Source organism: Thamnophis sirtalis, unplaced genomic scaffold, assembly GCF_051295495.1.
Source record: "Thamnophis sirtalis isolate CommonGarterSnake01/CBP01778 unplaced genomic scaffold, rThaSir2_p1.2 scaffold_5, whole genome shotgun sequence".
Lineage (NCBI taxonomy): Eukaryota > Metazoa > Chordata > Lepidosauria > Squamata > Natricidae > Thamnophis > Thamnophis sirtalis.
In genome coordinates, this window is record NW_028261385.1 from 61,057,347 (window position 1) to 61,084,739 (window position 27,393).

Here is a 27,393-nt window from a genome sequence, read left to right on the forward strand (position 1 = left end):
AATGCAACTCACAAAATTTCCAGAGCAAAGAGAAATTCTGACTAGAAAATATAGCAGGAATGGACTTCAACACATCTAAACAGCTGAAAAAAGTATTATCGATTAGTAGAGTATTATCGGATTCACTGAAATTGATAACAGTAACGATTCTGCTGCAATCTTCCTTGTAATTTGTTTGTGGAAGTTCTCCAATAATGACAAAGCTTGAAGCAAAATTGAATCCCCCCCCCTTTTTTTTCTCTGTGTTCTACTCACCACTGAGATTCTGTTTCTCTAGAAATGCAGGAATTAATATGTCTGCAACTTCAGTAAGCCTCCCAATTTTAATTTTACTAGTTTTGTCAACCTCTTTAACCTGCCCTGATTAACAGTTGCTATGGCACCAACATACACAGTTTGAAATGTACACCTTTGTTGCCTTTATAATTCTGATTTATTTCTGGGTTATTTGAAGTCATGGCAACTCAAACAGACACTGACCATAGTGTACACTCAATATCCCATCATTCTGCCCTTCTCTAACAAAAACCTATTGAATGTACAGTATGTGTGGAAGATTGCCATTAAAGAAGCAGTAGGCACATTTTTAAATAAAGGATTAATCTTGACTTTTCAAAGGCTATAATCCTATGCATGTTTTCCTATAAGCAACTAATACCCTATTCTGTATAGACACTATAAAGGAATATAAAACTATGGGTAGTATTAACTGAAGATCAGACTGTAGAACTGTTGCTGCAATTAAGATAAATCTTTATAGTGATTATAGTAGAGGTTTTGTATCTTCCCACCTTGTTGAAACACACTTCTTCTAGGGTTGAATTTGAGCTTATAACAAGGTCCTGGTAACTAACTTCCATTTGCTGTTATTCAGTTGCTAAGCTGTGTCCGACTCTTTGTGACCAGCCCCCTCCTTACACTATAACTAACTTCCGTAATAGCTCTTTATTGATAATATTAGGTAAAACTACTTGCAGTTGAGGTTTAGGTTGTCCATCTCTGACAAAGATTATTTTCTTCCCCTTGCTTATCAATATTCTTGAATATGAAAATATTATATATGGTTATATCTAAGATGATGATGAAGAAGAAGAAGAGGATGATTTATATGCCTTTATCAAGGTTTGGTACAAATAAAACTACAGAAATATGATCCCCCCAAAAAAGTTCACAATTTAGTAACTAAACCAACTGGACAGATAGTTACAACAAAGATAAGCCAGCTGTTGCAACTATACAAATTAGCACCACCTTACAATACAGAGAAATTCATCCACAATACAAATTTCTGTGTAACTATGGCCTGTAGACTATCTTGTGCTTTCTTCAAATAGTTCAATGGGAAGAAGAAAATTAATCACACTATAGATTAGCCTCTATGACAGAAAAGAGATGGCATTTGTAAGCATATTTTTCCTTGACTTTCCAGTCAAGAAATTAGAGTAAAACGTATGTATCTCTGTCCCATAAAGCCATATTTTGTTTCTAGCAGACTAATTTTGGCTAAACATATCTAGGGAAAATCAAAATATTCCAAAGCTTCTATGGTTTCTTTTTACATGGAAGATAAAACAATGTTTGCTGTTATTCTAATACAAACACAACTGATCCATTCATTCTCCTATTTACCATATATAATTGATCTTCGAAGACAGTAATTTCCCTTCTCTCCCCCATGAAAGTGTCCTTATCTTTATCCATCTCATGAATGAAAAAGGCTGAGGTCATAGTTATGTAGGCATAAGCAATGTTTTTTCTGGCCTCAAGGCAAACTTCTCAGATAAGCCTCCCAATCTCAACATTAGTCACATTACATTACAATAAATAAAACTGTACCCTGCAGAAACGCTCAGCTCCTGGTAGGGGAACATAGTGTGCTCCTACAGTAGTTCCAAGGTCTGTGAATGTTAACTCTACCCAAGCAGTGTATACGGGTAAGCAAAATAAACTGAGGGCAAACAAGCAATATAGGCAGAGGGGACATTTATTATTATTATGTATTCATTAAACATAAAATCCGTCAATTGGACATTTAAAATGTATCATAAATACCACTGACAGGTGTTAATGGTTGATACGGGTTGCTGTCAGCATCATAGGTATCAACCAAGTATCTTCTTAAAATATACCCAATTTTTCAGAGTATAAGACGCACTGGAGTGTAAGACACAGCAAGGTTTTGAAGAGGAAAATTAAAAAAAAGGTTTTTGCATTCTGCAAACCTCCCCAAAACGGCCTGTTTTGGAAATGGGACCATTTTTTTTTCAAAAAAAAAAGGGCATGAAGAGCCCTTAGGAGACTTGTAGAGTGCTGCTGGGGGCTGGGGGGGGGAAGGGCCATTTTTCGCTCATTTCTGCCCTTCCCAGCCCCCAGGAGCTCTGTGAAAGCCTTCTAAAAGCTATGAATGGCCAATTTGGTGAAGAGGGCGGAATTTTGAGAGGAAAAAAATGCTGTATTCAGTGTATAAGATGCACCCAGATTTTCAGCATCTTTTTTGAGGAAAAAAGGTTCGTCTTATACTCCGAAAAATAGGGTACGATGTTCTGAGTAGCAGTTTTTTGCAGTTTCTCTGGTGTTATTTCAGGAAGCTGCAATTTCTGGATGTATTTTAGAAAAATCTTGGACATGGTACCAAGTGCCCCGATGACAATGGTACCATGTTCAAAAATTTTATAAAATATTTTTTTATTTTTATATTATTATTATTTCATTTATTGATTAAACATGAAACTCAGTCAACTGAACATTTAAAGATATGTCACAAATACCATTCACTGGTACTAATGGTTGATACGGGTTTCTGTCAGCATCCTAGGTATCAACCAAAGATCTTCTTAAAATATATGTTCCTAGTTCCTATGATGATGATGATGTGAAGGGATAGCAATGTTTTTTTTAAATTATTATTTCTGGTCCTGGAATGCTCTGAATTTTTTACCAAAAGGAGGGGGAAGATGAAGTAAGATACTTATGTGTGAAATTATTTAGAAATTCAGTTAAGGGTGGAAATCATGTTTGGCACTCAATCTAACATAAAGACTCTGGATTGATTATGTTCCCAGCAGTTGGCGTTACAATAAACAGAAACAATTAAGCATATTGCTATTAGAGCTGCATTAGTAGAGGCATCTGGTGTTAACTGCAATGATACACAAACGATGAAACATGCATCATGGCCTAACAGTACAAATGCCACCCTTAGTGCTGGCATGAAATGTGAGAAGGTCATGTTTAACAAGAAGAACATTGCATTAAGAGATGTTAAAATAGAAAGTGAGAGCTGATTGCTCTAATAGGTTTGCTCACCAGACACCGAGTCCAATATCTATATACATGGTTTGGGAAAAAAAAGCAGTGTTTTTATGTCAGACTATAATATCAAAATACTAAATATTATGGATGGCTGCTAATCTCTTATATGAAATGACACTAAAAGAAGGCGGCAGAAGTCCTAGTAAATGATACAGACTCTTCCTCAGTTGTCCTTAACCACAGCAACCCCCTGACTTCATTCATTTCATGCCCTGTGCATATCTGAAGCAGCTTAAACTTCTAGAACAGGGATGTCAAACTGGCAGCCTAGGGGCCGGATGCATCACCCGTAGGCCACGCCCACCCCAGCTCTGTAAATGGAAAAAACATCACAAAAGATCAAATGATGGCGTGACGCAGTGAGTTTGACACCCGTGTTCTAGAATATAAACTGAGAGGAAACTCTACTCTGTACTAGCACCGATGATGTTACCTTGTTTGGGTAATGAAACATCTGGAACAAATCTAAGAGAGCACCAAGGACTCCTCAGCTTAAACTTCTCCTTACCTGCTCCAGTTACATTGCGGTGCTTTCTGTCTTTTTACACCGCATTTGCTGTGAATACAGTTTCAGGGATTGTGATCTTATTGGCCACTTCCATGTACTGCGAGAACACTCTATTCCCTGTGGTTGTTGACAGGGGTGGTATTCACTTACCTACCCTACCGGTTCACAAATGCGAGCATGCTCGCTCGCTTCGATCGCACGTGCCACAGAGGTGGAATTCAGCAGGTTCTGAAGAACTGGTAGTGGAAATTTTGATAGTTCAGAGAACCGGCAAATACCACCACTAGCTGGCACCAGAGTAGCAGTTAGCAGTTAGACTTATATACCGCATCATAGGGCTTTCAGCCCTCTCTAAGCTGTTTACAGAGTCAGCATATTGCCCCCAACAATCCGGGTCCTCATTTTACCCACCTCAGAAAGATGGAAGGCTGAGTCAACCTTGAGCCAGTGAGATTTGAACAGCTGAACTGCAGAACTGCAGTCAGCTGAAGTAGCCTGCAGTGCTGCATTTAACCATTGTGCCACCTCGTCTCCCTGGGGTATCCTTCCCCTGCCACGCCCACCAAGCCACGCCCACAGAACCGGTAGTAAAAAAAAAGAATTTCACCACTGATGTGCCACCTCTGTCCATGTGCTCAGCCTTCTGTGCATGCGCTTTTGGCCAAAAAAGGGCCTACATGGGATGCCATAGAGCTGAGGTGGGTGGGGTCACCTGTGATTTCTGCTACTGGTTCAGGTGAACTGGTCCAAACTGGAAGAATACCGCCTCTGGTTGTTGAACTCTTCCTTCCACAGTTTGGGCTGGATTGCAAGGCAGACTCCTGGCTCTTGGAGAGGCATCTGTCCAATAATGTCTGACTGGTGCTTTCAATAGTGCTTGTCAGCTCCTACACAGCCACCTTAGGGTTAGAGATCTTCTAAAAGAGCATTGGATCTGTTTTTAAGCACTAGTTAATGCTTCTAAAAGAGTGCTGCTCCTGCCTTATACAGATTGAGTTAACAGGGAAATGAAAGCCAAGTTCTGCTGTATTACAGGTTTTCTATAGACATTTTTTCCATTTTTAAAATTATTGTTTCTGAGGCCCCATCCAAAAATGCTATCGCTCTGGACAATGACCTAAGGCCAGGCTCACACAGCTGCAGTTTCCATGGCTTTGTGCAGTGCTTCACAGCTATTTTCTTATTACTTTCCAGAGAATTAGCAATATTATGCCCCTCTCGCAGGGAGAGCGGGCATCACTGGGCCCACTCCATACCAACTTTATTAGCAGTAGGTGCTATGGTGATGGCTATTGTTGCAACAAGTAAGCCACTCAGATTTGTGTGAGTCAAGATGTCCGCTCTAGCATTTAGGTTCTCTTTGGCTATTATCTAGCTACTTCTGGATGCTGCCAGACTTGAAGTCGATTGCTTCTTCCTTAACCCCATTTGGGCTGGATGCATCTTACTTGTCAGCTATGCTGTTTCTGAATTAAGCCCATTTTCAGAAAAGCATTATACAGAAATAGCTTGGATGACAGGTATAAGACACAAAGGGCAAGCTATATGGAAGAACAGGAGGACTTTTTCTTCTTCACCTTGCATCCCGCCACCTGCCTCAGCCCTTACCATCAGTGAGACAGGCAATTGGAGAAATGCTAAACCTGCCATGCAAAAATCCATTTATTCACCAGATCTCATCCTGCTTCACATTAAGGACCGTGATTAGTGCTTGTTTTCCACTGGTGGATGAAAAATAAAGAAAGGGAATCCCTTTCCTGGCTTCTGCGGGCTTCTTCCTTGTCTGTAATCAAGTGCAGAAAAGGAAAATCAAGTGGCAGAATAAGAAAGGCCTGGAAGTGGTGGGTTGTGGGGAGGGAAAGGTGGTGGAATGAACAATTTATGCTCTCATACTTTTCTGCAGGTTCAAGAAATGATGGACATCATTATGGTTGAAAGACCCCCTAGTTAATTCTAATAAAACAGCAATGTTCAGATTAATTAATAACAGCAATGTTCAGATTAATTAATTTATATATCTGCACAACTGAATACAATGAATTCATTTGTATAGAACTATTTATGGCTCCTGGGGACGTGGTGGCTCAGTTGCTAAGATGCTGAACTTGTCGATCAGGTCTGCAGTTCAGCAGTTCAAATTCCTAGTGCCGCATAAAGTGAGCTCCCAATACTTGTCCCAGCTTCTGTCAACCTAGCAGTTCGAAAGCACGTAAAAAATGCAAATAGAAAAATAGGAGCCACTTTTGGTGGGAAGGTAACAGCGTTCCGTGCACCTTTGGTGGTCATGCTGGCTACATGACCACGGAGATATCTTTGGACAGTGCTAGCTCTTTGGCTTTGAAACGGAGACTAGCACTGCCCCCTAGAGTCAGAAACGACTAGCACATATATGCAAGGGGAACCTTTACCTTTTTACCAGTACAGTAAGTCCTAATGTGATCAAGATATTTCTATTCATAATAAAAAGTTGAATCCATTTTTAGGGAGATAGCTTTACTTTTTAATTTCACAAATGCTACAGGAATCACTTTATTGCCTCTAAAGAAACAGCAGTATGATGGAACTATAAATCCTAACCCTAACCCAGTTATTCCATTTATTCTGTTTCTTAATAACAGAAATAGGCAGTTGTATTTTGTTCTATCAATACACTGAATTACAATTGAAGCAGTTTTTATTATTAGCAAGCCCAGGCACCAAATGTATTAGTGCTGAATATTAATTGGCTCTGTTTGATTGTCAGATGCTCTTTTAAACTCCAGCAAATCAATGAAATTCAAATAATAATTTTGGAATCCAAATTTCTTCTTCACCATGATGTTAATGGCAATTTCTGACTACACAAATAGAGCAGATCAGTTAATACCATGATAAAATTAAAAACCTGAATGTTAATGAATCAGTCTTGCCATTTTATGCTTTGAAGACAGATGTTGGGAACCATCCAGCCTGGCAGGGAGGAGGGATGAGCTAGTCTAGAGTCACTGCAACTGCAAAAGGGGTGGAACTGGCTTTCCCTGAATTCCTTGGAGCCTCAGCTTAATTGTTCCAAGAATAGGCTGCCAGACGAGAGATTCCCGTATTATAGGCAGAATGTAATAAAGTAGTTAGTTTACTAAGTAGTTAGTATGTGTGGAGGTCTGGTTGCTTATGCCTGAGAACAGTTCCTTCAAAATCATTAATTTAAAAAAACAAAGAGTTTCTATTTTGGGTTTGTTCTGCCATTTGACTGTTTCTGGAAAACTCAAGCAGGGGAATTACTAAGAGAATTATCTTGAGAAATGAGAAAAATATTATTAATCTGGAAATTGAAGATTGGATTAGGGGATTGTAATTTATCCATTTTTGAAAAAGCAATATTTCTACCAATTCCCCCCACCCATAAGCTCCCTTTGGCATAGCTTTTAAGATAACTTATGAAATTAAGTTTTATCATTTTTAAAATGAAACCATACTTATTATTTCATATATGTGATATGGTTAATTTCTTTGATTTATTTTGTTTTTGGTAGTTTTTGTGTATTCTTTAACACAGCGGCCCTCAACGTTTTTGGCACTAGGGACTGGTTCCAGGGAGAAGGGTTTTCCGTGCACCGGAAGGGGTGTGGTTTTGTGTGCTGCCTGCATCCTGTGGATGGGACTTCGCTTGTTTGTGCAACCCAGTTTCTGGCATGTCGCAGTCCTATGCCAGTCTATGGATTGAGGACCCCTGCTTTAACAAACTTTTATTTTATTTTTTAAAAAATAATATAATAAAATGCCCAGTCTTGGCCACATTAACAGGGAAAAAAGTGTCGTATTAGTAAAGCTTTACTAACTCCTTGGATAAAAATAATCTGTTTTAACCATCCCTATTGAACAAAGAGATCAATGACTTTTAGACTTAATGACTTTAAATTTATTGATCTGATTAAAGAGTATCATATAAAAATTTAGGATGCATTTCACTGTACAATTACTGATGTTGCATTTGTGATATTGAATGGTTACTGAAACCCAATCCCTACTAATTGCAGAAAGAGTTAAATAAGAACAAATTTAAGCAATGCTTGGATCTCACAATTCCAGGAAATCCAGGAAGTTAACAAAAACTGTTAGCAAATTCCTTCAATATTGTTGCTAAGAAAAATTTATGGATGTGTCATAAATTTCAAGAAGTGGAGAAAGACTTGGAGAAAGTATTTAGCAACAGTCAACAGGAACTCCTTGATTTACAGCCATTCATCTAGCAAACGTTGTTACAAATCAGTGAAAAAAGGAAGTTACAACTGGTTCTATCTTGCACAAATGGAGCAGTCCCATAACCACATAATCTAAATTTGGACGCTTGGCAACCACCATGTATTTACAATGGTTGCAGCATCCCAGAGTCATGCAATAACCATTTGCAACCTTCCCAAGCGAGCTTCCAACAAGCATAGATTTTGGGAGCAAGAGGCTGACTTTGCAAACTGCTTAGAGGGCTGTAAAGCACTGTGAAGCGGTATTTAAATCTATGGGCTATTGCTATAGGCCAGAGGTGGGTTGCTAATTTTTTTTACTATCTGTTCAGGTGTGCTTCCCCGCGTGCTCGCGATGCTTCTGCGCATGGGCAGAAATGTCCGGGCGGTGGGCAGAACCTCCCACCACCGCCACTACCTGTTCACCTGATCCGAGCCAAACCAGCAGCAACCCACCTCTGCTATAGCTAATGGGAAAATCTGGATTTGCTTAACAACTATATGATTCACTTAACTGTGGTGTTTCACTTAACCACCATGGCACAAAAGGTTATAAAATTAGTCATGACTCATTTAACAACCAAATTGCTTAGCAATCGAAATTTTGGTCCAACTATAGTTGTACATCGAGGACTTACCTGTACCCAACTAATTAATAAGCAGTAAATTTCAGTTTTGTTAAAATGTAATGTAATATTGTATCTTACTCCCAATATTTTGTGTGCAACAATTATCTGTGAAATGTCTTATGTAATAAAAAAATAGTATCGCTTTAATAATGTTACATCCCGTGCCCTTTATACATTTCTAATGCTATACAATAAAAAGCAAAGCATGAAAATACATCAATATTTAAAAATTAAAAAAAATACATCGGCTGCACATAAACGGGCACGAATAGAAATTCGTGAGCACCACAGCCTCTTTCTCACGTATCTAGATTCTAGGAAGCAAAGGTGCAACGCACGTAGAAAAATCGCTGAAAGCATCTAATTTTCTGATTGCTTATTTGTACCCTATGACTATCATTAAGTGTTGTACCTTATGATTCTTAATGATTGTATCTTGTCTTTTAACGTACACTGAGAGCATATGCACCTAAGATAAATTCCTTGTGCGTCCAATCACACTTGGCCAACAAAGAATTCTATTCTATTCTATTCTATTCTATTCTATTCTTTAGTCTATTCTATTCCGGTCCGAATTTAAGCACGCAGAAAAAGCCACCAGGCTCACGCGATTCCCGCGCATCCGGGAGACAAAGCCCCGCCCACGTTGCCTATTACGGTATATGATTAGCGGCTCCACAGCGCGGAAGCCCCGCCTCCTCCGTATGTGACGTCTTTTCCGGCGGGGGGGTGTGTGAGTGTGTGTATGTGTGTGGCTTTCAGCGGCCGTGTCCCCTGTGATCCCGGGAGGGCGCTTTAGAGAGCGGGGAGGGGCCGCTGCCGCCGAAAGTTGCCGCGGCGCCTTGAGCTTCCCCTTCTCTTCTTCCGCTGTGATTTCTTCTTTTTATTTTCCCGGCTCCCCTCCCTGAGTCGCCCGGCCCTTGAGACGGTGGCAGCGGATGAAGGAGCCGGCGGGAGGCCGCCCGGAGCCCCTGCTTCGCCGCCGCTTCCTCCGCCAAGGCAAGATGGGAGCGAAATGAGCCCCGAGCCGCCGCCGCCGTCTCTTCCTCCTCCTCCTCCAACCCCGGGCGGCCGGGAAGCGGAGGTGGTGGCCTTGACAGTGGCGGCGGCGGCGGTGGTGGAGAGCGAAGCAGTGGCATCCGGAGCGAGCGGCGGTAGAAAGTGCGGCAGCCGAATCATGCTGGTGAGGAGAATCGGGTTCAAGCCGGGCGGAAGCGCCTCGGTGAGTGTCTGCGAAGAGACTCCTTCCCTCCTTTCCCTTCCCGAGGCTTCCGCCCGCAGAAGCTCCGGGGATCCCTGGCCGTCGTGGGGAGGGGATGCTCGTCCTGCTGATGGGGGCCAGGTTGGGTTCAGTGCCGAGAAGCTGCATCCTGCAGCCGCTGCGCCTCCACTTCCTCTTCGTCCCCTTCCTCTGCTTTCTGGGCCTGCTGCTCGCCTTTGGGATTGGTTGCAAGGGCGAGGAAGAGTTTCACCCCTCCCTTGGGAAGCCGTTGAGTGGTGCTGAGTGGGTGACCAGGTTTGGTTTGAAGACTTCTGGTGCTGCTGGAGTTTCCTAAGGGCCATCCCGCGTAATTCGGGAGATCTTGCGGGAAATCGCTTTCAGTTTCGAAAGGTTCGCTTTCGATTTAAATGAGTGCGTACTTTTGGAGGCCAGCTGGTGTGTTAGAAATGTTAGCATACCATGGATGGACGGATAAGATAATTTTATTGTCTTATTATTTTTTTTTACTGCCAGTACACCGGCCCACATTAAACATAAAATTCTGTTGTCTGCTCTCAAGAGAGTGTATATCTACCCAAGCACATATACAACACACATATACACATGCTATATATGTACATAAATACATACCTGCACCATACATACAAAACTCTCCATTTTGAATACATAGCAGAAAGAGGGGTGAGTGTTGATAGCATGCCAGGGAAGGAGTGCTGATAGGGATGCATGGATGGAGGCTGGTGGGATGGATGGAGTGAGTGAGTGAGTGAGTGCTATCAATTCATTTTTCTTCAAATGACCACATAGATTTTCTCCATGACAATCTATCCCTATCTAACCTAGCCTTTTCAGGTCCTCCAGTGATGCATCCATCACAACTATAACAGTCCATCCCGCCTTGCCACCTTGTTCTCTCCCTTCCCACCTTTCCCAGCATTGGAGTCTTTCCTAGTGAGCTGGGTCAGGCCTCAGATACACAATTTGCAATTTTACTTCATAAAATAGTTCTATGGTGAGATCCAACACTTTCCAAAGGGAAATCTCTTTATATTTTTCTGCCTCTTATCTAAGCACAACCCTATTTCTTACATCATTGATCAGATTGCAACAATCAACTGTATGTTTGTGTTTTCCTCTTATATGAATGGAAAATAAAAGAGATAAAAGAGTGGTGTATAAACTCTTGCTAGTTTTACTTTCTAAAAATGCACAACTGAAGAAAATGAATTGAAGAATAAGAATTTTACTCAGAGAATGATATAAAACATAAAACAAGATCTTGCAGCTATTTAAATTATACAGTATATTAGTGAATTAGTCAAAGATGAAAGTAACTTATGTGTTTCTGTGTTAATAAAATCTTGGTTACCTGATGGACACTCAGTATTTTGAAAATTGCAGTCTTCTACTAGTAATTTATATTAAATTGTTAATTTTTATAAACTTTAGATGCATTAAATATGAAATCTTGAATAGTTAAATAAGGAGCAGTGATTTTCACTTCTCATACATCCTCAGTAATTGCTCTATATTCTAGAGAATCCCTCAAGTGCATTGTGGATTTAATATTTGATATTTGTTACATTTTGATTCTATATTTGTTGTTCTATATCAATGTTTTATTTTGTAAGTTTTATTGTTTGGTTGTTAGTTCGCTGAAATGTTTAAAGTGAAATGTAAATGTCTGTAAGTAGGGCATCCTGATAAAATGTTGGTGATACATGGGGTTCTAAAGTGTGAAGGAAGACATTATACCATAGTTCTTATGTAAAATCTATTCAAATATGTTGCGTTTTTGAAATGTCATTAAATGGGGAAAGGGATTCTATAGGCAGATGCAAGCAAAGGATTCTAGCTTTATAAAGTAAAATTGGAGCATTTTTGTCATCCTTTCATTCTTAAGTGACTATCTTGGAAGGGTTGCAACAAGGCATCTACAGGATCAGGGTACCCTTTGCTCCATACGGTGGCATGCAAAATTTCCCACAAAACTTAATGTAAAAAATCAACAAAACTTTATGTCTCTTCTAATATATAAATTGTTGTTTTAAAAACAAATCCCTGATGTCTATATACTATTAATACTGTTTTTTTTCTTTTTATTAACAGCAAGGTATTGGCCGACCAAGTGTGTACCATGCTGTTATTGTGATCTTCCTTGAATTTTTTGCTTGGGGACTCCTCACAACACCCATGCTCACAGTAAGTTTTCAGATCCCATTACCTCATTGGCATTTTTCTTATGGAAGGAACCATTCTGTTGTCTACTAGTCAGATGAAAAGCTTTCTCCCAAAACTATTTTGTGGCTAACAGGGAGTTTCAACAAGTAGGTTTCAAAGGCTATGACCCACATTGTAGATTACAAGAGAGGTGGGAAATCTTCATAGGTTTTTGGAAGAACCCAGAAACTTATCATGAATCAAGAACACATCTAGCAATTAAGTTATTCCAAACTGGGTGTGCTTGCCTTGCCACCCAGCGTAGAGAGAACATAAATTTCTTGAAACAAAATCCAATATAACAAGTAAATCCTAAACATTCTGTGATAAGCTGGCAGAATTTTGGGGAAATAAAACATGTTAAATTTTACCTTGGAATGCAAGAATTTTCTTAATTAAAATATAAGCTTTGTGCTATTAGATAAAATTAAAACACCAGTTTTGTATCATTAGATATGGGACATGATATCTACATGATAGACATGAGACCTTCCAGGGCATTTATCTACTCCTAGCTGTTATTTAACTCTGTATGTGAATGCTGCTAGTGTCTTATTGCTTAGAACAAAGAACATTCTCGTGATTGTTTACTTCCTTTGGACAGTACATTTTTTTGTCATTACTATAAAACCTCTCTTTCTAGTTCCGTTAAATTGTGTACCGTGTTTTCCTGAAAATAAGACAGGATCTTATTTTCTTTTGACCCCCGAAATAAGCACTTGGCCTTATTTTCGGTGAGGTCTTATTATTTTTGAGGTGCAGGGGGCGGCGAGAGTGATCACCTCATGGCTGCTGCTGTGTTGCAATATTTTAAAATAAGCGCATGCGGTGAAAAGCCCAATTGGGCTTATTATCCGGGGAGGTCTTATTTTCGGGGAAACAGAGTACTTATTTGCTAAGATACTGCAATACTTGAATATAGGAGTGGGCTTTAATTACAATTTATAAAAGCCAGATAACACTGTTCTTGTTAAAATCATCCAGTCATGGTTATCAATTCCCTATAGGCTTCCTTTGAAAGTCAGCTGAGTTTTGGGAATGGCTTGATAGCTTGCACATGAGAATTGTTCTCAAACTAAGAAGGTATTCTATGTATTGAACATTTTAATTTCTTTTCCTGTGTTGCTTGGTACTAGTGTGTTTAATATACATAATACACAATGCAAATTCTGGATTTTTTCTTCCTTTCCCACAATCAAAATAGCTCTATATCTGTTATAAGAAGATTGTGGGGAGATGCATACTGAGGTTGAATAATAGTTTGTGATACATTTTACATTATATTAATAAACTTATTTTATTCTGACATTTTTCACACTATAAGATGTACCGGACCATAAGACGTCCATTAACTTTAGAGGAGGAAAACAAGGAAAAAAAATCTGCCTCACAGCATCTGGCTAGTGTTCCTGCAGCAAACAGCCTGGTCAGCTTCAGGACGTTATCGCAGTCCCAGCACATGGCTCATCAGGGCTCTGCTGATGAGCTCCACCAGTCAACTGAGCTGAACTGCTCTCACTGCTGGAGAATGATGGAGCCTTCAGTGCTGAGCAGCTGATTGGCAGTTGGATCGGCCTCTGGGAATATTGCCGATCAGCTGTTGTAAGTGGCAAGGATTGCTGCTGCTGATCGCAGCCGAATGGTCATTCGGCGGTGGCTGGCATAGGTGGCAGCAGCAATCCCTGCTCCTAGAACAGCTAATCTGTGGTATGCCAGGAGGCCGATCCAACCGCCAATCAGCTGCTTGGCAGCAAAGGCTCCAGTGTTCCCCGGCGGCAGCAATGACAGGTGGCAGTGGCGACAGGCAGCAGTGAGCGGCGAATGCTGCCTCCGCACCAAACCCCTCCTCCGCCGCAATATTCGCTGTATAAGACACACAGATATTTCCACCCACTTTTTTGAGGGGGAAAAGTGTGTCCTATAGTGCGAAAAATATGGTAATCTGTATTGTAATTTGGTCCTAGATTTGTGTTCAGTGAAGTTTAGCTCAGGAGGAAAGCATTTAGGTTGCAAATTTCTTTAATCTTCAATTCATATTGTTGTTCCCAACAGCTTCTCCATATTATGGGGGACTAGACTAGAAATGATGAGGCCGTTAAGAAGAAATGCTATTCCAGAAAAAATGCTGAATTCTCCTCCTATATCTTTGTATTCCTGTTAGATTTCAGTACCCTTCATGAATGTTCTTTACTTTTGAAGTTATTAAATATGTATTTACTTAAACTGAGAAGTTAGTTTTGAAATAAAGTATTTCTCTTATAGGTCTTACATAAAACATTTCCTCAGCATACATTTCTAATGAATGGCCTCATTCAAGGTGTTAAGGTAAGAATGTTTTAAGTATGATCACTCTTACTGATTAACAGAATAGCAATTCTAAATTGGAAATATTACATGATTTATAGTTATAAAAACAGCATCAAGGCAAGTATTGACATTTACATTTTTTAAAAGGTGGTTATGTAATTAAAATTGTGGTATATTCTTAAGTATATGTAAGACCAGTTTAACTCAGCAGGCCTTAGTTTTCAATGGATAAAGCTGCACAAATATTTAGTAAATTAAAAATATGAGGCAATAAAATATCTAAATGAAACTAGCAGCATATCAGTTTAATAAATAATCTCGCCTTAGCAAAAGGCTGGTGTGAAATAAGGACAGTGTTTACACCAGTTTTTGCATTTGTAACTTGTAGCTTGAAAACTTTGTGTCAGTGATAGAAGAGCACACGTAGAATGGACAAAGGCATACGCTAATATTAGCTCAAAAAAGATTGTAATCCATAGTCCAATATTTGCACAACAACATTAGCAACTACATGCCCCTTTTGCGTTTGCCTTCATAGATAACCCGCCTGCAAAAAGCACAATTTAGAATAGGGATCTCCAACCCATGGGCCACAATACCGGTCTGCAGTCTGTTAGAACTTGGTCTGTGCAAGTGAGTGAAGTTTTATCTGCGCAAAGTGGGGTCTAAGTAGTGCACAAAATAACTCCTCCTCGGTCTGTGGAAAAATTGTTTTCCACGAAACCAGACCTTGGTACCAAAAAGTTTTGAGACTGCTGATCTAGAACATATATTAACACTTGCAACATGACTACTAACATTCCACAGGGCAATAATCTATATGCTGATAAAACTCTTGTTCCCGTAACCCTCTAGCTGGATGGAATGGTACATCATAGGACAACAGTTTTTGAGCCAAGGTACTTCAAATGGACTAATTTACAGGGTCCAAAATCCACGATCCATGACTAATTTGGCAATTTCTATAAAACATTTTATGTCATAAAATTATCATAAAATAGCTTATGACATAATACAAAGTGTTATAAAACATTCCCCATGCTGGTGTTTGATTATGCCATACAGTTCAACATGGGCTACTTTTAAGGCAGACACGTTTCTGAAAGTATCCCAACTTTTCCAGTGAAGACACTACATTAGAATTTCTGTCATTGTTGAAAGCATTGAAGAACCTGGTAAGGAAATATTTTTGAAAAGAGGATCCAAAGGGTCACAGGTTGCCTGGTTTGTATACAAAGGTAGCATTATATCTGATCTAGAAGAATCGGTGGTTGGGATCATATGCTAGGATAATTTCTGACTTTTTTTTTTATTCCTTTCCTCATTGCCTCTATTCCATCTTAGTAGCATCAGAGTTGGAACCAGATCATGCTGCAGTATTGGCTAGGCCAGAAACATTTGGATTGGAAGTTGATGATTGTATTTTGAAAAATATTTTACCAATCATGCAGTTGAAAAAGCTGAAGTGTTTGAAGCAACATTGCTTAAAATGATCTGGTTTTGTTCTGAGAAAAGCCAAAACATTTTCACCCTTAGAGCAAATATTCAGGCAGTCCTCACTTAGTGACCACAATTGGAACTGGTTATCCTGTTGCTAAACACTGGGATTGCTAAGAGAAATATGTAACCACAATGGACTTAGAATGTGACTTTCCATTTGGTCATTAAGTGAGTCATCATGGTTGTTAACTAAAACATATGACCCCAACTTGCAGTTTTACTCATGCGTTCTCTGTTAAGACCACTTGTTGCAAGATGGTTGGGAAGCACACAGATGATGATTATGTGTCTGCTGGATGCTTCAAGAGGTTTGCTGGTTACAGAGTGTCCAAATGACAATCTCACATTGCAAGATGCTGCAAAAGTCATAAATGCAAAAAATTGATCACAAATGCCTTTTTTTTACATTGTAACTTTGAACATTCGCTAAATGAGGCATTTGGTAAGTGAGGACTTACCCATACAGATCTTTTTGTAGATCTTTTTGTTTCAGACTGCTTGACTTGAGATACTTTGAGCTTAAAAGAAAGGTTCTTTAGTTTGTGAAAAAATAAAGACCTTGGGAAAACGGGGCTATGGATTCATTTCACTGATTAATTGGGATGTGTGTGGTCCATTGGAGGCACACCAAATGATTTGGAGACTGCGGTAGTCAGCTGAATAAAAGTAAATCAAGAACAGCCTTTGTCCCTCCACTTCTAATGGATTCACAGTTATATGAATGGAAAAACTACTCTAAATTCAAATCTAAAGATTTCTTCTCAGAAAAAGGAAAAGTATAGTAGTCCTCAACTTACAACAATTCATTTAATGACCATTCAAAGTTACATCACTGAAAAAAGTGACTTATGACTGGTTTTTACACAATCATTGCAGCCATCCCCATGGTCATGTGATCAAAATTTGGACACTAAGCAACTGACTCATATTGATGACAAAATTGCAGTGTCCGGGGCTGGTGGTCATGTGATCCTCTTTTGTGACTTTCTGGAAAGCAAAATCAATGGGGAAACCAGATTAACAACTGTGTTACTAATTTACCAGCTGCAGTGGTTCACTTAACAACTGTGGCAAGAAGAGTTGTAAAAGAGGGCAAAGCTCACTTAAATGGTTCACTTAGCACAGAAACTTTGGACTCAATTGTGGTCGTAGGTTGAAGACTACTTGTATTAACTTTTATATTGTGTTTTATCAGTGAATATTTTTAAATAGTTGCAGAAAATGTCAGTATTTTGAATATCCATGATGGCTTGATAGGAAAATGAATTTTTACATTAAAAAATGCAAAAAAGGAAAACTTAATAGATGCATCTTTAATACCACTGCAACTCTTTTAAAGAACTTATGTTTAAAGGTCTCTTTCTTGACAATTCTCTGATTAATATGATTTGTATATTGGGGGAAATTTACTTTGTAAGTGAGACCTACAAAGATTAATGCAATTATTTTATACTATTTAAATTCTGGCATCAGTAGTGATTTTCAGTTTACTGCCTACTTGTAGACTGTTAAACAAGCATGTGTTCCTAAGTAGATCTGCCAGTGGTCCAAATTGATATGTAAAAAGGCTTAGCGCTTGTTTGAAATTCTCAAAAGTGATAAATATTAAAGCAAAGAAAGAAAATATATACTGTTACCTAGTGAACACTTAAGGCAGGGAGAGAGAGGGGGAGGGAGGGAGAGAGTAGAAATTAGCTAGCCTAGTGGAATTTTCTTTTTAAATACAGTACATTTTTAATATTGTGCTACAGTATTAAAAATCAGATCAGTATCAGAAACTGATGAAATATAGGTGAAATAAATTCAAAATTTTCTGTAGAATATGGCATGAGTTTTATAATTTTCTAGATATTGGGCAACATGTGACTATTTTATCTACCAGTCTATTTTTCTATTTTAGTCTTCCTTTACTTCAAAGTGGCTTGTAGATGATCAAACATTGATGACTTAAGGTGTCATGGGCTGCAATATTACAGCTAATTTGTAGATTAAAAGGATATGTAAGAACGGCTTGCTTTGAAAGATCAAGCACACCATTCTGTTTCTGTGGCACTTTCATTAAATTGTTCAGGTGGAGAATAGCTATGCCTGCTTTTTGTTGAAGTACTTTTACACCTAAGGAAGATTTTTTGTGCTCACATGAAGCAGCTCATCAATTAAGTTACTCCTTGGAGGCCCTTTTATCCAGGTGTTGTGACCTTCGTCAACTTAGAGGTGCCTGAGTTAGGGAACTCTGTAAACAGAATTAACTACCTTTTATGCATGGGTCCAAGCCCATGCAGTTTGTTCTTTTAAAAAAATAACTTTATTAAAGATTACAATACAATAATGGAAAGTAATATCAACTAAAAGAAAAATAGAAAAACACAGTTGTTGGCTGTGCTTTTCCCAGCACCGTCTTCAGCTCACCATTCTTCTACAAGTCCCCCAATTCTTTTTTTAAGCAATAATGTCATAAAATAAATTTTAGGGAAAAATTTCCCATTCTCAATTTACTAAATTTACTCTCGTTTGTTGTGCTTTATGTCATCTGTCAATATGTGTGTATACAAAGGATGAACTGAATATTATATGAGATACTGCCTAGAGAAAAGCCAGGCAAATCTGATCTTAGAATCATAATATTTGAATAGGGCATTTAAACTATTAAATTCAATGTTCAATGTGAAGAATAACCTATATTGGATAGTGAGTTCCATTGTCCCAATGCTCTTACTGCCTCCTCCTCCTCCTCCTCCTCCTCCTCCTCCTCCTCCTCCTCCTCCTCCTCCTCCTCCTACTCCTCCTCACATTCAGTTGTAATCTGTCTTACAACTTAAATGCATGATTCTGTGGCATGCACAGAATGAGAGAGAATAGTCCTTGACCTGTGTGGCATTCTTTCAGCATTATCTACTCAAAATAGTTTGTTTGTCAAACCTTTGCTTGAAGTAATTTACAACATCCCCATAATCAAAAAATAAGATTTATTCATAACATATCTCAGCTGCCTTCTAATAATTTGTAAAACTAATATCACAATAGAAACAGGAGAACTTGCACTGTATGGCATAAGTGTGCACCCTACTTTAAAAATTCAAAGAAATTAACCTGGCTGTGTGGTTAAAAATATTTGGGAAAAAGCAATTAGAGGAACAAGTAAAGACAAGTGAATCACTGCTAGTGATGTCTACTCACATTGTTCAACAAAAAGATATAGGTGATATTTTGGATTTTTGAGAGACATGAAGTCATAATAATAGAGTTTCATTACTAGTTTCTTTGCAGAGCCTTTCTTTTTAAACCTGATTAGCCTTTGCTGTTATTAGTTATGGTATTTGCAGTTGCAGTACTTTGACCAAACATTCCTTAAACTGCATTTGTTGCAAATATATACAGCAAATAAAGAAAGATATAAATGAAGTCCTCACTGCAAATTTGGTTATCCCTCAATAATTTGAATGCTTTTTAAAAATTGCTAAAGAGGTTGAAGCTTTCATATAATAAAAAATATATTTTTGTCAAAAAAAAATTCTCCATTCCATGAAATAATCACAGTCAATCCATGTTAACATTTAAAACTGTAACATTTACTAATTTCAAACTATCAGCTGTACTTTATGATGATATATCTTTTTTTCTGGTAGAATAAAGGTGACATTGCGCTTATGTCCCAGCTGTGGGCAATATCAGTCACTATAGAAACATAATCCTAGGCTAGTGAGATGTTTGGTTTTATACTACATAACATATTTTTGGCTTCTTATTTTGCTTTGATCTACCCTTTGAAATGACTTTGTGCTTCTAGCAATCTGTAGGCACTGTGACCTTTCATATATTATAATATCTCTTATCTGATGGAAACTTTATTCTTCATTTTATTGAGATGGACGCTCAAATATATTACAATGAACAATTCACCCATTTGTTTAGCAAGTTTCATTTTTGCCATTGCCATGGAAACAATTTTCTCTTGTAGCTTAAGAATTTTATTGGATTTCAAAAGTATGACACTCATGCTTGAGACTCATGCAGCTTTGCTGGCCTGCTGTGTGTGTGTGTGTCTGTGTTTTAAAAAAAATGGTTTATTTGTATAACTTGTTATTTCAAAATTATGCTTTATCAACAAGTGCTTCCCAAAATATAATACATTTTATAGTTGCTATGTTACTAGAAACAACATTAATATCATTACCATTTTGTTCTTAGGGTTTTTTATCCTTCATGAGTGCTCCACTGATAGGTGCTTTGTCTGATGTCTGGGGAAGAAAATATTTCCTCCTTATTACAGTTTTCTTCACTTGTGTCCCTATTCCATTAATGAAAATAAGTCCATGGTAAGTGTGGCATAAATAACTGTGGGTATTTTGGGGGGGGGGCACTTGGGTGGAGGGGACCGTATTAAGAAAATAGATCTAAACTTTCTTGCATTTGTGTTAAATCAGTGTAAGTGAATCAGTATAAGTGAATCATTGTAAGTCTTTTAAGCTAGTATACTATAAGTACACTTGGCAAAGGAGTCTTTGAACATGGATGGGATATAAATCTAATTGAGAAATAATCTAAACGTTTGCTTTTCTTGAGTATGTTTACAGTTTTTTTATGTAGCTACAATTCATAAATGTGGTCTGATTTTGCAGGTGGTATTTTGCAATGATTTCTGTATCTGGGATTTTTGCTGTTACATTCTCTGTCATATTTGCGTATGTAGCTGATATAACTCAAGAACATGAGAGAAGCACTGCTTACGGACTGGTAAGAATGTTTCTTAATTCTTTGACACAACGTGTACTTTGGTTTCTTGCATATCATGTAAGCATTCACTAATAATTTCTGATTTTTAAAAAATGTGATAGTGCTTAAAAAAAATTGAAACTGTGTTTTTAGAAATTATAATAGCTCTATTCCTGTACATGATGTCTAATGGAGAGGAAAAAAGGTCTTGTATATAGCATCCCCAAGAATAGGCAAGTCCATTAAATAGAAAGAAGGTTTGTCAGCCCCACAAGGTAGACCAATCCAAGAATTCAATTCTGATTCCTTTCGTCATCTTAACAGTTTATAAAGAGATAATAATATGTCCTGGTCAACTGATTACACATCCTTTATAGCTTGGATGCTTTATGAGTGAATACTGACTCTTAATTGGCCAGTTTGTGGAACATTATCAGTAATGGTGGAAACTATTGCTTTAATCTTTTGCAAATGTTAGCATAAAATGTATTAAAATGCTTTTCTTTGACACAGTGGAATACTTTTTAATATAGATGCTGGTTAAAGTAAGTGAACACAGCAGGATTCAATTTATGGTGTGTGGGAGTAGCTGTGTTAGTTGGATACAGTAGAAACAACAAAGCACTGTTTGGTATTTAAATAACCGACAGTATTAAATGAAGCCCTGTAGTTTTGTGAAATACAATTTATGTCAGACACGTATGAAGCAGTGTCTTCTGATAAGTGGGATATAAGTATAATCATGTAAATAGAGAGAACAAGGAGAGAACAGAAACTACTGAAGTGCAGGTGGTAAAGATTGTCGTGATTACTTACCTAATAATGATCATTTTCAAAATGGTGGAATGAAACAGACATTTTTAAATTAGTGTGTCGTAACACATGGATTATGGAAAGGAACGTTCACCTTTGCTGAACATTGATGTTCAAGATAAGAAATCGAGGACTTTCATAATATTTCAGCTACATCATAATAAAACCAATCTTCATTTCTTTCTGCATTGGAAGTCATAGTACAATGAATCCTAGAGTATCCTGCAGAATTAAAAACATTTCCAATCAAAGATTGAAAGTTTCCTCTAATGATGTGGTGTCTGTTCTTTTGCATAGGAGCTAAGTATAATGAGATACTGGTTACAAATTTTTGGCATGTATTGTTTTGGAGATAAGGAGGTACATATATATAATGAATGACACTAGTTATGTAAAAGATATCCAAGAAGACATTCAAAATAGTTTGGATGTCTAGGTATGCTGCAGAGTTGTTGCTAAATTTTAGACAGTTACTTATTTATTTAAGCAAATAAATACCTAGAACTCAAAGACCTGTGAAAAGGGAATATATGGTTCAAGATGAGCTGTAGATAATTGTTGATTTCAAAGGGTGTAACTGAAGCTCTAGATAAAAACTGTGGTTTTCTATTTCCTCTTCTATACCTCTGTAGCAGTTAGTTTCTAATATATAAAGCACTGCATTTGTATGTTTCTGTGATTTGGCAATGAATAATTTTTGAATTTTGTAGAGTATTGTATTCAAAAATCTAGATAGCCGTAGGTTTTAAACCCACCCTTTCTCTTTTCTTATAAAGGATTTATAGTAAGTCCCAAAGATGCTTTTTCAAGAGGCAACCCGGCTTTCTGACCAGTTTTTCTTTGAAGATATTTGCTTCTCATTCAAGAAGCTTCTTCAGCTCTGACTGGGTGGTGGGGAATGGAAGGATCATTATCCAGTTTGAGCTGAAGAAGCTTCTTTGATGAGAAGTGAAACTTCTTCAAAGAAAAACCAGAAAGTCCAATTGCCTCTTGAAAAAGCACCTTTGGGACAACCATGATCTGGATGACTTGAGAATCTCCATAGATATTTATAGTAAGCATCTTTTGTAATACAGGTAGTCCTTGTTCATCAACCACTCATAAAGCTACTGTTTGAAATTACTATGGTCCTGAATGAGGGGACTTTTGACTGTACCTTGTAGTTGTAGCCATTGCAGTGTGATCATGATTTGGGAGCTTAGCTTTTGGCTAGCAATTACAGTGGTTAGAGCATCCTATGGTCATATGATCATCATTTGTAACCTTTGTTGCTGACCTCCAACAAGCAAAGGCAATAGGGAAACTGACACGAGGTTGCAAATGGTAATCACATGACAATGGGATAATATGATCAAATGGGATTCACCTAACCATGGTAACGAAAACTACTGCAATTTCTGTGGTCATGTGACATCATGCTTATGACCACATGGTTAGCCACAGAGTTCCCGATCACAATCACCATAGTTAAGCAAGGACTACCTGTATGTATAAATATTTATTATGAATATTTCCTATTTCTAACAGCTTTCAAATCAAAGCCACAAAATGTGGATCTAATTTAAAGAATGACTTCAGCAAAACAGTGCTATAATGAAGAAGACAATTGAATCACCTTCATATAGTACTGTTTTGCTGAAGTCATTTTTTAATTCCTGATAATTATCAGGAAACAGTATCATGCTTTTAATGCATTGAACTTTTGTTGTTGTGTCATTAGTTTCTGAGTATCTTAGCAACCCCTTAGTAAAATGAAAGTAGTTAAATATCAGAAAAATGTTTTCCTGAAAAACACAGTTAAACTTCTGAGATGGTGATAAAAGAGGATTCCTATTTTTTTAAAAAAACTTTGCATTATTGATTAGATTGCAATCATTAGAATCTTGATGAGATCCAAAAGTGCAATATTTTATGAAACATCGATAAAATACGCTCTGTACAAATCAAATAATAATTAAAAATCCAAGCATGCAGTTTTAAAATTGGAGTAACAGTTAATTCTCACAAGCAATATTCCCATGGTTGATTGGTTGAGGAAACAGTTTCAAACATAATTTAATTCAAAGCTGTATAGGCTTTTATAAGTTAAAACCAGCATTCTAAATGTGTCCAGAGTTATTACTCAGTTGCTGCAAATTCTGTAGCACAAATATAAAGTGCATTTGTGCCTAACACCAGGTAGGTAGATTGCTGCATTTTTCTCGGTGAACCTCGGTGGCAGTACTGCAGGCTACTTCAGCTGACTGCTAGCTGCAGTTCAGCAGTTCAAATCCCACTGGCTCAAGGTTGACTCAGCCTTCCATCCTTCTGAGATGGGTAAACTTAGGACCCAAATTGTTGGGGGCAATATGCTGACTCTGTAAACCATTTAGAGAGGGTTGTAAAGCACTATAAAGCTGTATATAAGTCGTAAGTGCTATTGCTATTTCTCCAGCTGCAATTTTTGCATGATCTTCAAAGGTAGCTGTTAAAAGTTTAGGGAAAAACTCTTCCAAAACGATCCTGCCATTCATGCCTGACTTGGTTCTCCTCAAAAGCAAAGAGGGACATGAAACTAGCTCATAAGTGGCAGGGGGCATAATGGTGAGCATCCTATCTATTTCACCTGAATCCACATCCAAAAAAGGGATACTACTACTGCTACATTCCTGTCGGAAGCATCTAAGTCAGGGGTCACCAACCTGCGGCTCTAGAGCCGCATGTGGCTCTTTCATCCCTCTGATGCAGCTCCCTGTTGCTCAAAATATGTGTCACAACCACCAATATGTGACACCCATCAGCACACAATTTATTGAGCTTTTCAACTTCTGGTAGGCCAACCATGGATAAATCCAAGAAAATAGCAGTTTCAGAAGAAAACAGAATGTTTAATTCAACTACATATGCTAGCTTTGTGGCCGCTCAGGAAATAGTCAGGCACAGGAAGGGTTTTGTGGCTCCCCGTGTTTTCTTTTCCGTGGGAAACAGGTCCAAGTGGCTCTTTTAGTGCTTTAGGTTGCTGGCCCTTGATCTAAGTGCTTCCAGGTTGAAAGGATTGAATGGTGACATCATGCTTGCCCAGTTGGGGGCTTCTTTCATGTCTCCATTAAAAAAAGGCAACAATATTTGATTTGAAGATAAAAATAGAAGATAACTTATATTTTTAGCCATCTAAAAAGTTATGAGCCATGGTTGCACAGTGGCTAGAGTGCAGTACTGCAGACTACTTCTGCTGACTGCAATTTGGCAGTTCAAATCTCACCAGGCTCAAGATTGACTTAGCTTTCCATCCTTCTGAGGTGGGTAAAATGAGGACCCAGATTGTTGGGGGAAATATGCTGACTCTGTAAAACCACTTAGAGAGGGCTGTAAAGCACTGTAAAGCACTATATAAGTCTAAGTGCTATTACTATTGCTATAAGGTTCAGCAATATAATTGTAATATTGTGCTAGGATTTGAAAATAAATTAAAGAAATGGAAAATTGAATTGTTGATTGAATTGTTCCAGCCAAAAGAATCACATGACAGACTAATGAAAAAAAGGATTTAAGTAAATGAAAGGCCATAGAAGAAACATTGCGGTTGAGAAATTATGACTCTTTGTATTAGTATGAGAATTTCTGAAATAGTAATTCCAATTATTGATATTGCAATACTGTTTGCAATACCTACATTAATATCGAATGCAATGAGATAAATGTAACCTCAAAATAAAAGTCATAATCACAACTATGATGATAATAATGAAATTCAGATAATTGTTAGTGACTTTTAATACTGAAAAAATATGATACTATCAAGAGATTTGGGGGGATTTATTTTTCAAGTACCACTTTTTAACATTAATGCTGCCTTTCCATGAAAGAAAATTTCAGTTCACACTAAATAAGGAAATGTTACAGCATGTAAACCACTCCTTACCACAATAGCAAATAGAGCTTAAAACAACAAGAAAGCCACACCTCAAAATATTGATAGTAAAAAAAAACACTTTTAAATGCCTTCAGAATTCTGGAGGTAGAATTCTGTGTCTCTTAAATTGCTTGTACAGTGTAAGAGAAGAGGGAGACAGAAAAATATGTATGCTTACTTTAAAGTGACATATCATGGCTTTGTTAAACTTGCATCACAAATCCATTTCCTGGAAAGGAGTGTTTAGTATTGCTATTTATATCTCTGCAGTATAAATTATTTTGGTAAATGTTTATTAATGCTGCTGAGGATATTTCAGAAATCATGTTGCCCCCTCCCCATTTTTTTCCATGTTAGTACAAAATGAGATGCTAACTAAGAAAGCATGGTGAGCTGTGATTAGATCAGTGGGAAATAGTAGTTGACAATGAGAAGGATGATGATTTGCAGCTCAACTTGATCATCAGCATGCTGGTTGGAAGCAAAATAGGGCAATTTACAAATTTAGGTGTAATGAGATTCGTCTAGAACCTAATGGATTCTTTGCATAGCCTGCAGAAAAAAATCTGGTACTTGCAAATCCCTTCTCCCAAAGCAGGTGGGTAGGCTGAATTGTTTTGCAGAAATGTACCTACTTGTTCATTTTGCTAATATCAGAAAATATTCAGTGAAATCACTTATAAAATAAGTTCAAGCTAAATCAACCTTGAAATTAAATATAGATATAGATATAGATATAGATATAGATATAGATATAGATATAGATAGATATAGATATAGATATAGATATAGATAGATATAGATATAGATATAGATATAGATATAGATATAGATATAGATATAGATATAGATATAGATATAGATATAGATATAGATATAGATATAGATATAGATATATAGATATATAGATATATAGATATATAGATATATAGATATATAGATATATAGATGGAAAGCTTGATGAATTAGAAGGGATATTCTACCTTACCTTAAGAAGAAGGATTGGGCCACAATGATTTAATGTCATTTCCTGGAATATTCTGTGATGGATTGATAAGGCTTTATCAGATGTTTCCTCTAGAACTGGGCTTTAATAGTCACTTTTCTATGATGTATACATGCCTTTGTCCAGGTCAGAACTCTATCTTGTTAGTGTTTGAAATTAACTTTTAATTGTGTTAATTTTTCTTCTATCAAAGTATTATCTTTTATATTTTTTTCTCCTTATATCTAGGTATCTGCTACGTTTGCAGCAAGTTTAGTAACTAGTCCTGCTATTGGAGCACATCTGTCTAATTTGTACGGTGATAACATGGTGGTGTTAGTTGCTACAGTGGTGGCTGTTGTAGATATCTGTTTCATACTACTAGTTGTACCAGAATCTCTACCTGAAAAAATGAGACCACCTTCATGGGGAGCTCTTATATCATGGGAACAAGCAGATCCCTTTGCGGTAAGTAGCCAGTCATATTTCTTCTGTTTTATGATACAGGATGTCACTTTTTCATTTGTGAAAGAAAATGTATTTTGAATGGATTGATTAAAATGAAATTCTGTCAAACAAGCATGAAGCTATTTTTTTAACCATATGTTATTTCTACATATAACTTTCTAATTATGTCTAGAAATATTGCTATGAGCAATAAGGTATTAGTACTAGTGATGGTAAAATCCTACAGAACCTTTTATAATATTTAACATAGCTGTCTGTTTAACATTATGGCAGGCAAGCAGGAACTTAGAGAATTCTTTATCAGATAAGTCAGTGTGGAATTGAAAAGGTAACAAATGAAATACTCAGCCTTTGTATGCTTTTCTATTATTTCATTTATCCCGACTTCTAAAACAGTTCAGATCATGTTTAAATCTGGTGTTATGAAATGAAAATAAAAGCAACATGCACAATTCCTGTGGTCTGACTTCAATAACTTTGAGGACAGGCAGATTGTTACTAATTGGAAGTTAGCTTCATTCCGTTTAGAAAGTAGAATCAAATTATTGGATGAACAATTTTTATTTTTGCTCAGAAAGTATACTGTTAAGTGCCGTCCTGATTA

General features: G+C 37.4%; 2 protein-coding genes across 3 annotated transcripts in view; one reads left to right on the forward strand and one right to left on the reverse strand.

Annotated features, from left to right (window-relative positions):
• LOC106543530 (RING finger protein B) overlaps positions 1–361 on the reverse strand; it is a 65,960-nt gene extending 65,599 nt beyond the window's left edge. The window contains exon 1 of the mRNA XM_087715906.1: positions 256–361. The gene's annotated coding sequence lies outside the window, so the exon portion shown is untranslated. The remainder of the gene's footprint in view (positions 1–255) is intronic.
• A 9,051-nt stretch (positions 362–9,412) lies between these two features.
• SLC71A2 (solute carrier family 71 member 2) overlaps positions 9,413–27,393 on the forward strand; it is a 32,804-nt gene continuing 14,823 nt past the window's right edge. The window contains exons 1-6 of one of the 2 annotated variants that reach the window (XM_014059579.2): positions 9,413–9,891; positions 12,001–12,093; positions 14,374–14,436; positions 20,107–20,234; positions 20,538–20,652; positions 26,571–26,789. In XM_014059579.2, coding sequence (XP_013915054.1) covers positions 9,685–9,891; positions 12,001–12,093; positions 14,374–14,436; positions 20,107–20,234; positions 20,538–20,652; positions 26,571–26,789 — 825 coding nt within the window. In that variant the 5' untranslated portion in view covers positions 9,413–9,684. The remainder of the gene's footprint in view (positions 9,892–12,000; positions 12,094–14,373; positions 14,437–20,106; positions 20,235–20,537; positions 20,653–26,570; positions 26,790–27,393) is intronic. The other variant, XM_014059580.2, reaches the window with a different exon arrangement.